Source organism: Engraulis encrasicolus, chromosome 12 (assembly GCF_034702125.1).
Source record: "Engraulis encrasicolus isolate BLACKSEA-1 chromosome 12, IST_EnEncr_1.0, whole genome shotgun sequence".
Lineage (NCBI taxonomy): Eukaryota > Metazoa > Chordata > Actinopteri > Clupeiformes > Engraulidae > Engraulis > Engraulis encrasicolus.
This window is the reverse complement of record NC_085868.1, coordinates 28,212,701-28,222,700: the sequence shown is the minus strand read 5'-3', so window position 1 is coordinate 28,222,700 and position 10,000 is coordinate 28,212,701. Positions and strand designations below refer to the sequence as shown.

The 10,000-nt window shown below is 43.6% G+C and overlaps 2 protein-coding genes across 2 annotated transcripts in view; both read right to left on the bottom strand.

Annotated features, from left to right (window-relative positions):
• pcca (propionyl-CoA carboxylase subunit alpha) overlaps positions 1-2,276 on the bottom strand; it is a 75,307-nt gene extending 73,031 nt beyond the window's left edge. Inside the window, exons 1-2 of the mRNA XM_063212042.1 lie at positions 2,210-2,276; positions 1,449-1,526 (exon numbers count right to left, since the gene is read on the bottom strand). Of these exons, the coding sequence (XP_063068112.1) occupies positions 1,449-1,526; positions 2,210-2,263 (132 nt within the window). The 5' untranslated portion in view covers positions 2,264-2,276. The remainder of the gene's footprint in view (positions 1-1,448; positions 1,527-2,209) is intronic.
• Positions 2,277-3,566: 1,290 nt separating this feature from the next.
• LOC134460168 (zinc finger protein ZIC 2-like) lies at positions 3,567-5,788 on the bottom strand. Its single transcript, XM_063212625.1, has 3 exons — positions 4,617-5,788; positions 4,198-4,361; positions 3,567-4,061 (listed from the first exon to the last, which is right to left on the bottom strand). The coding sequence occupies exons 1-3, from the start codon at positions 5,530-5,532 to the stop codon at positions 3,873-3,875; spliced, it is 1,269 nt and encodes a 422-aa protein (XP_063068695.1). The 5' UTR covers positions 5,533-5,788; the 3' UTR covers positions 3,567-3,872.
• Between the last annotated feature and the right edge of the window lie 4,212 nt (positions 5,789-10,000).

Sequence of the window (10,000 nt, the reverse complement as noted above, 5' to 3'; positions counted from 1 at the left end):
ACAAAATAGCCACCACCAGTTTCCAATGTAATAGCAAGATGCCATACGACAGACTAGGGGTGGGCGATATGACGATATTATATCGTGAATCGCGATATTGAGTAAAATATCGTCTCGAATCTGCCTAAGTGGAGAAATCGTATAGATCGTCTTGCACTGAGGATGTTTATTATCAGTATCAGAGTGACGTTTTCTCACTTGTGTTGTTGTCTTCACTTTATTCTTTACATTATTTTATTCCAATTGTACACCTTATGAGAGTATCATCAGTGTGTTAACATTTTATTGACTGCAAATTACAAATTGCAAGTATGAAAGTTTTTTTTTGTTGTTTTTATTTTTTTGGATGGAAGATCGTGATAAAATATCGAAATCGTGATTTCATGTTAAAAAATCGTGATACAACATTTTTGCCATATCGCCCACCCCTACGACAGACTTTCCTCTACCCAGCAGAGGCTGACCAGGAGAAGAACACATTTGAGTACACATTTTGACCAATGGAATCATACCCCAAATAAACATTGATCAGAACACAGTAACTGACAGAAGATGGTGCATGATTAGCTGCATGTTGGCCCATAGCACTGATAGACTTTCAGAAGCAAACTGCCCAGGGACACATCTAAAGACAGATGGGCTGTCATGTATGGATGCCATGGATGGCACGTATGCATGCCGTAGCATGTACCATATTCAGTTCCAAAGCATGCACTGTATCTATAATAATATGGCAGCTGATGATTGTGAGGTACACAACCTGATCTCACAGAATTCCGTTTCTTGAAAGAATCATTGCTAACCACTAATGGAAAATTGCGTTGCAACCAAGTAAGTAGCTAACTTAGTTAGCAACAACGCAGTCGAGAAACGTACTCCTGGCCCAGACCCGGGATAGAGGGGATAGGCATGTTTGCGTGTGGTGTCCTTAAAATACAATAAAAACCACTAAACCTGTTTGGCATTTGTACTTATTGTTTTGTATATTTCCGGTGCATTTTGTATCTGCAAGTGATGTATGCTATGACTATGTCCTTGATGGTGAATCACTTTGAATAAAAACGTCTGTCAAATGTAATGTAATGTACCGTAACGTAATGAAATGAAATGTAATTCCATGAAATGAACATGGCCCCTTGGGACACAAACTCTGTGGCAGTTTCACAGATTTGTACAAAATGCCATGGTGGGGCCGTAGATGTGCTTTCTATACTTTCCCACACAATTACAGCAGAACATTAATTGGAGCAAAGGACTGTGAGAAGACAGAGCTGCGGGAACTCACTTCCATAGATCCCTCATGGAAAGCACCTTCACGATACCCATCATAGAATTTCTGCAAAATGGTCACAAATGTTGTGTCCCACCCGGGAGCCGCGTCCATGTCAAGATATTCTGTGAGTTCATGTTGCAACTACACTGCAGTAGCATCTGTGTGTCCTCCTTACCTTCTCATTGTGGTCATAGGCAGTGGAGTACTGAGCACGGCCGATGACAACACAGCATCGCGACTTGAGGGATGCATGCTAAATCAAAAAAACAGAAAGAACTGCCTTTAGATGACAGTAATGCGTGGTCTGTCACTTTAGAAAAGGATGTAGTAGACGAACACAAGGAGCAACACACTGTGACGTATGGGATCAGCTTTAATTACATTGTGGTTTAACAGCATGCCAGCACACTTTGCTGTTTTAGACAGAGCGCATACCCAAACTGCATCAGTGATTTTAAGAGATAATGTAGCCTTCTGAAGCATCCCTCTACGGACGACAGACTACACAGGTGTGCCAACATGGATGAGCAAAGTCTAGTTCTAGCGAGCAAAGTTAGCTTTTGTGCTGAATAGCGTTCAGGCTGTTCAGAGACAACCGACTGTCTGCACTTTGACATTGACAAGGAGACGTAACCTTTCCACTTAGACGACAAAACGGACAACTCGTTCAATTGTTTAGAAAATAATATCGATGAAGGGGTTTACCCCACCACCAGTAGTGAAGGGCACTATCTCTTGAACAGCTGGACCTTCATTCGTGTGTTGTCTACATAGCATAACTTGGCTAGCACCCCGGTTACCACTTATGAATTGACCGTGAGGGAGTAACTTCAGAGCGGATAAATGAAGACATTTTCTTGTTTCACATAGTTTTCCGATATAACATCACCTCTCAAAGAGCATTCTCACTCAGTGTCATTTCGATGCACAGCTCACCTTAACAGCATGTAATACTCTCTGCAAGGCTGGAGAGACTCTGTAAGCCGCCATGACAGTCGGAGCGTGGAGAGCAAGGCGCATGCGCGGTCACGCTTCGTACAGAACAAGGGGAGTATGCTGAGCTGTCCAATCGCCACTAGGCGCTCAGATACCATTATTTTTTTTCCTGAAAGATGTGCAAGCGAGCGCCTCTGACTTTACTTTGCGCATCTGCTAGAATCGCAAGAATAGAAAGGACACTGTCCATCTTGTGTCATAAAGAAATACACACAACTTCTGGTGTGAACTATTGACCACCTGAAATAAATAAATAAATAAAGAAAGAAATATAATTTGATGTGACTTTTGGTGACTTTCAGTAAGTTGGCACTATTCATCGTCTGGCATGAAGAAGCTTACTTTTAGGCTACATCTTGCCCCAGCTTTTTACTTATTTTTTCAAGCTGGTGAACTGTGGCCTGTGTTGTCATTCACTAAAATGTATTAAAATGAGTAGAGTAGAGTAGAGTATGTAGAGTACTTTTATTAATCCCGAGGGAAATTAAGGTGTCCGACATCTTACATAGATAGCCTACTTGACTGGTTAACCCTATCCAATAAAAGGCTATTTTTACCCCTGCAGGTCACCAACTTACGCACCCGTTTTAGAATATATTTATTTTGCTACGTGCGTCTAGGCCTTCCCTAAGTGCGTCTAGGCCTTCCCTATGAGTTCTAGTCCTATTTAACGTCATGTTTGCTATGAGCTACATGGAAATCCTGATTACTTGACTAACATTTGTAAATCAATGATAATTGACCACAGTCCAAGTCCATGCCAAAGAAGCTAAAAACAGAGGATAAATTAGCACACTTTTGATTTTCAATGTCAAGTCCAGTCTGTCCTAAAACATTCTTGCTGGATTTTCACAATTGTGACTGTGGGCCTATATAAACGGCATCTTGTTTTAATAAATGTCTTATTTATTTAATAAATAAATTGACCCCTAAATTGTTTTGAAAAGGGCAGGCTACACTGCAAAAAAAAACTTGCTTCAACTGTCTACAAGTAGGCCTACATTGCCATGATATAGCCCAGTATATCTTATCAATCTATCAGTCTTCCAAAGAGGCCAAAAATAATTACTTTTGTCTGTTTTGAAACATTCTTGCTGGAAATTTCTTTAAGTGAAATTCTGGCTGTATGGATCTGTATCTTGCCAGTATGTAGCAGAATCTCATATATCTTGTTAATCTCAAGATTAAGAAAGGAAATGATGAAAGAAGAAACCCAGGATTAAAACATTTTTTTATAAATATGGTTTAATTTGTATCATATTAAATTACAAAAAGTATTACAGTGACATGATTTATTCTTAGGTCATTGCATTATCAAGGCACCCCCTGCGACTGAACAGTATTACAAAATATACATTCACAAGATAAAACTCTTTAACTTTGGTCAGATCATACAATCCATCAAGTGTGTCCATGCATGACATCAGCTATACACAGAAATGAAGACGCAGGTTTGGTTGGGAGTCCTCCTGAGATTCAACTGCACAAACTTTGCAGTCTTTTATAACAGTGTTCAAAACAAACGACTCAGAAGCCTCAGTCCTCTATTTGGTCCATATTATGAGTCCGTGGGTAGGTCAGCGAAGAAAGACGAGCGGCCTCTTTACAGCGGCACGTACCACTCGCTGAAATTGGACGGTATGCCGCCGTGGCCGCTGAGAATAACGGAATCTGGCGACATGTTGCCGTGCGTCTCGGAGGATGGTGACACCAAGCTGGAAGGCGTGGAGGAGTCGTAACCCGAGCTCTCCGTCGGGGAGGCGTCTGGTGCCGAGGATGAAGACTCGTGGACCTGGAAAAAGACAATAACACATCATCAGGAATCATGTAAGCTGATCATTCGGACCTGTTGCAGACCAATTGTACACACGTTCCATATCCATTTTTACGCACAACTCTTTTTGCGCACAAACTAATGAGATGTTTACCTTCATATGTTTCCGTAGAGAGCTGGGGTGAGTGTAGGACTTGTCGCACAGTTTGCACAGATATGGCTTGTCAGACGTGTGAACGTGCATGTGCTTCTTGCGGTCACTGCTGTTGGCGAATCGGCGGTCACAGCCATCGAACTCACACAGGAACGGCTTCTCTCCTGAAAGTGAAAAGAGGGAATCATTAGGATACTTATTGTCTCAGAGCCAGCATGGGCATTTATTTACAGTTCATTAAATGTGAGCCATATAGACCCCTGTGGCATGATTATCTGAATAGGGTTGTCGCGCTTAAGTGATCAAACTAAACCAAGTGTCTGGGCCTTATCCTTCAGCCCATCACATGATAAAGACATTCAGAATAAAGCATATCCACAATGGGATGACAGGATAAATAAAACACACAAATAAATTACCTGTATGCGTGCGTTTGTGGATCTTCAGGTTTTCCGAACGCGCGAAGACTTTGCCACAGCCCGGGAAGGGGCACGGGAACGGTTTTTCCCCCGTGTGCACGCGGATGTGGTTCACCAGTTTGTATTTGGCCTTGAAAGGCTTGCTTTCCCGCGGACAGTCGTCCCAGTAGCACACGTGGTTACACTGCTCCGGGCCGCCGACGTGCTCCACGGTGACGTGCGTAACCAGCTCGTGCATGGTGCTGAACGTCAGGCCGCACGCCTTCTTGCGGTCCAAGTGCTTGTCCGGGTCAATCCACTTGCACACCAGTTCCTGCTTGATGCCCTGTCGCATGTAACGAATGAATGCCCCCGGGTGATGATGCGGTGCCATGTTCATGCTCATGTTTAGTCCCATTGAGCTGTACTGATTGTAGTGGTCGGCCCGGGCGTTGGGCACCTGGTGGTACTGGTCAGCTCGGCTGAACACTTCCCCCAGCCCCAGGCGACCGTTCAGCATGTTGGCCGAGCCGTGGTGCGCTCCGTGCTGGTCGTGGATGCCGGGGAAGAGCAAATGACCCTGGTTGTCTGCGTGAGAGTGATGGAGAGAGCCAGCGGCGGGGTTGAAGATGGGGTGCTGCTGGCCGCTGCTCGGGCTAGAGTCACCAAAGCCTCGGCTGCGCAGAATGAAGTCACGCGTGGAGCTAAAGGATGAGTTGGCGTAGGAGGCGGCGTGCGCCAGGGCGGCTGCCGAGTATCCAGGGGTTTGGGAGGCGAACGCTGCGCTTTGGCTGGGTGGAAGGTCGTGGCTCAGCTTGAACGCGCCCATGTGCGCTGCAGACTCCATGAAGCTGAGGTCTCGCTCCTGGCTTTCGTGATGTCTGGCGAACGAGCCGACTCCCAGACCGGAGAGCTGGTGGCCTGCGTCGAGCAACATCGCTGCAAGCCCTGTGCAATTCCCACGCGCGTAAAAGTTATCAGTGGCGCACCGTGCGATCAAAGACGCACAATGTTGAAAACAATATAAATTGAGTTTTTCTAACTCAGGAGGGACATATTCAAATCTCGGTCTGCAAACTTTCAAAAGTCTAACTTTCCTCCTTCAAGTCGCAGTCAATCCAAAGTCTTGAAATGTCCAGTGAACACGAGGATAACCGTCAATACATTTTTTCAAGTGATAGTCCGCAAGAAGTAATCACCTCAAACCCTCTGGTAAAAGTAGTAATCTTTTGGGGTGTCCTTCTGGGTTTATGTGTGGGCGCCTCACACCCCCTTTACAACCGCAGCCCAACTATTTACACAAGCACTTCTCATTGGCTGCTGCACCTCACCAACTAGATCCTTTTGGCCAATCACAGTGCTCTGGGTGACAATTAGATGCCTCAAATGCACGCGAGTCAGGGGACAACATTTATGGGTATACAATATTAAAACTCCATGAGTTAATTAAAATCACCAATGTTACTGATGCACGACTGTATAATTGTACCGTAAATTAGCCTACTGGTGATGATTAACCTGAAACATATTGCGTTTTTCAATTTGCATAATTTACGCACAGGCCTATAGGCTATTTTTTAATGTCACAATATTTTATGGAGGATTTAAAGCCACTTTGTGTTTTATTAACTAGCTGTAGATAGTGTCCTGAAATACAATTTGAAATTATTAACTTTTTCAGTTGACACAAACGCTGAAGGAAAAGACACTGGAATGAAGCGAAGAAAAAAAATGAATGTCTGTTGAACTGTTGTGTAAATGTGAATGTAATAATGTAAATGTTCTGTGGTCAACCAGAGCAAACTATGAAAAAGAGTTGCTCCCTCGTGAAAATTGGATTTTCATTAACATTTTAATTTGCTTAGGCTATATGCGCAAAAACTCTTTCAGTAGCCAATCCATATCTTTGCTGCTGGGGCATGCTTGATCTCAACATCAGCAGACCTTTTACTCCTATTATTGGAACATTTGGACGTTATTTAGCTTTATTTGTTTGGATTATTCAGGCTCTATTTTGTAAGCAAACGAAGACACATTTGGTGTAAACTAACTGTTGCCACATTTCAAGTGTTTCCTACTTTGTTGACACCTTTAATGTGGCGTCAACACTGAGTTATTCACACTGATTTCCCAAATGCAGGATTGTCACTAGCCTATAGGCTTAACCACAGAGAAAACATTTAAATTACTATGATAAAGTTTCTAATTTATTATCCAACCTAGATTTCTTTGGTTGTTCTGGTCTAGCCTACAAACAGCATAGCCTATTACGAATTAAATTACAACACTGTTATATCCGTTCAGGCACAGTTCAGGTTTTTTTTTTACAGGGGGTAGGCCTACTTTGACAGGGAAAATGATGTGCTGGCAGCTCTAAACAAATATAACTCTACTTAGCTTTTAATCCGACTTCCTAAGGAGCCTAAACCACATTTGGGGCAGAAATTAGGAGGACCATGGAACTGCTGCCAGACAGTGCAACCTAAAACTTCTGAATAATGAATAAAAGTTTGTCGATATTTTTTATCTAGGCTAGCCTACTACTTTTCTCGACAGGAAGGAAGAATTATTACTTCTCTGTTTTACTTCACAACAACAGCAACACAGTATCCACAGAAGAAAAATACCAGGTTTATATTGCAGTTTTATTTAGGCCTATCATTTGTTTTATCAGGCTTCCATTATTATGACTCCTCAAACTGTGCGTCGTAACGAAAATATTTAACCTACTGAGCGATGATGGACACTTTGTCTTGACGCCAAAATAGTCTACATGTGCTATAGGCTAAGCGAAATAATGATGGCAAAAAAATCCTCCATAAACGCGGTAGCCTATTTTGTCCGTTAGAAGGATTGTGGAAATATTGCTGAGGCGTTCAATCTCCAACTTAACACTTAGGAGAACAATTCAAGCTCAGCGACAACGGAAATTCCCCGCTACATATGTCTCAAGGATCCAACGGTTATTCTGTGGGAGCATAAAAGGCTTCAACCCCCCGGGATTTTGCCCAAAGTTTTCAAAGAAGGGTAAAGTTCAAGGAAAACGTCAAGAGGTGGCCCCAAAGCGCCCGGGCGAAAATTCATATCGGCTCATAAGAACAGACACAAACATGTGACAGCTGTATGCTCACAGATTTTGTCGACTAGGCCTACTGTAATTTAGCACCCTTTAGCCTACATTTGACGTGCGCATGCATATGCATTAGGACAGGTCCATTGTTATTTGGGGCATTACCGAGTGCTACAGCATTGCATGTCCATCGGAGGACAATGGCTTTGGCAGGCAAGAATGGTAATGGCAATAAGGGTCTCGTGTCTGTCATATTTTGCGTAGCCTACATAAGTACATATTTTGGCAAAATCTGGGCAATTTTGTCATGCCAATAAAGCTCTGGTGAATTGAATTGAACTGAGAGAGACAGACAGAGACACAGACAGAGAGAGTTGAGCAGGCAGCATTTGGGCCAGCTGTTGCTGCAGCTTCTCCAACTGAAAGAGTGAGTGCTCATGCAGCAGCAGTAGTGGTAGTGGCAGCAGCACATCCCTGCTCTCAGGAAAGCCAGCAGGGGGGTCAAAGGGGCCAGTGGTCCCGGGCCCAGGGAAACAGGGCCCCCAGAATTGGGACCTCATTACATTGTATGTATTGAGAGGGGGGACCTTTCAGATGATTTTGTCCCGGACCTGATCAAAGCTGTCAGTGGCCCTGCCTGCTTTATTCACATGTAGACCCCTCCCACACACACACACACACACACACACACACACACATCATTGGCCATCACTGCTACCTGACTCAGAGCAGCTCACACATACACACACACACACACACACACACACACACACACACACACACACACACACACACACACACACACACACACACGTGTGTGTTTTCCTGGTTTGAATTACCCATGAGTCAGACATTTCAAGTGGATTTTTTTTAAAGGTCTGTTTTTCAGAACCTTCAGGACCCTTTATCAGCTAGAAGAGACACGTTGGTGAAATGCACATTGTAAGATCATTGAAATACAGACGAATTTGTCAGTCTACTGGAAACATGAGAGTTTATACAGTGTGAGGGACAACCGGTGTGGTTTGATGGGTTTTTTTAATAACACAGACAGAGTGGTGAGTAGTTACTTGCATTTTAAGGTGCTTGGTTATTTGGAACACATGTTTCAGAGGGGACATAAGACAGGTAAAAGTTTCCACAGAAGCTGGACGGAAAATCTTCACACAGTCACCAACACAATAAAAGCACAGTTCCTCAACAACACCCTGTTTACCCTAGTAAAGAAGAAGGATCCCCGCACACTGGTGGACTTAATTTTGCCGCTTTTTATTTAGGTGAACAACGCGTTTCGCCTTGCGCTTCGTCAGGTTCACTTTGTCATTCGCATACCTCCCACAGGTGAAATAGGTGATTACCGGGTCACATGACCTCACCAGAATACCGTGACAGATCACAATAAGATTACAAATAGAAATTCACATTTCATAACGCTAAAGCCACTTTTTACATAGGGATACATCTGTTACATTAACTCCCATTTAGCCGGACAAGAAAACCCTGTTTACCCTATTCTGTTGCTGTGGTCAAAGGCGTCTGCTAAATGTAATGTAATATCAAGTAATGAATGGTGCAATTGCCCCAACGGCCCACATTCTCTCCTACCACTGCAATAGTCTCTTCACATAGCCGTCAAACATTACATTACATTACACTTAACTGACGCTTTCATTTATTCAAAGCCACTTACAGTTATTATTTGTCAGGGTATTGGTTACAGTCCCTGGAGCAATGTAGGGTTAGGTGCCTTCTTGCTCGAGGGCACTTCAGCCATGGAGATGTAGGAAGAGGTCAGGAGGGACTCGAACCTGCAACCCCTAGATTGAAAGACCAACTCTCTAACCACTAGGCCACGACTGCCCCACGGCTGTCAAATATCTCATATGAGCACCCCGACATAGTTCCTAAAGAGCTCTATGGGTAATCAGCCTAACCTGGGGCAAAAAAAGAAATGTCACACAACATATCATGAGGGGGTCCAATTGCCCCAACAGTCCTTCTCCTTCACAACTATCCCCATACCATCTCCAATTCTTCACATACTTTGAGAAACCCTGCAACCAGGGCTCTAAATGAACACCAGTCAACCAGCCACATGATGGTGAAATTACTGTTCTGATGGTAGACAAGAGCAACAGCCACTTTGACCACCCATTTGTGAGTGTGTGTTTGGCTGGTTTGATTAGCTAAACACAGAGAGCCCTGTCTGCAACCATTGCAAAACCCGCAGACATTTCAAAACAAGGTTCCTAAATAGCCCGCTGTTTAATTTCCCTAACCTGGGGTAAAAAAATAATGCCACATACACAACACACTCGTGTGGGGGGTAAATCAA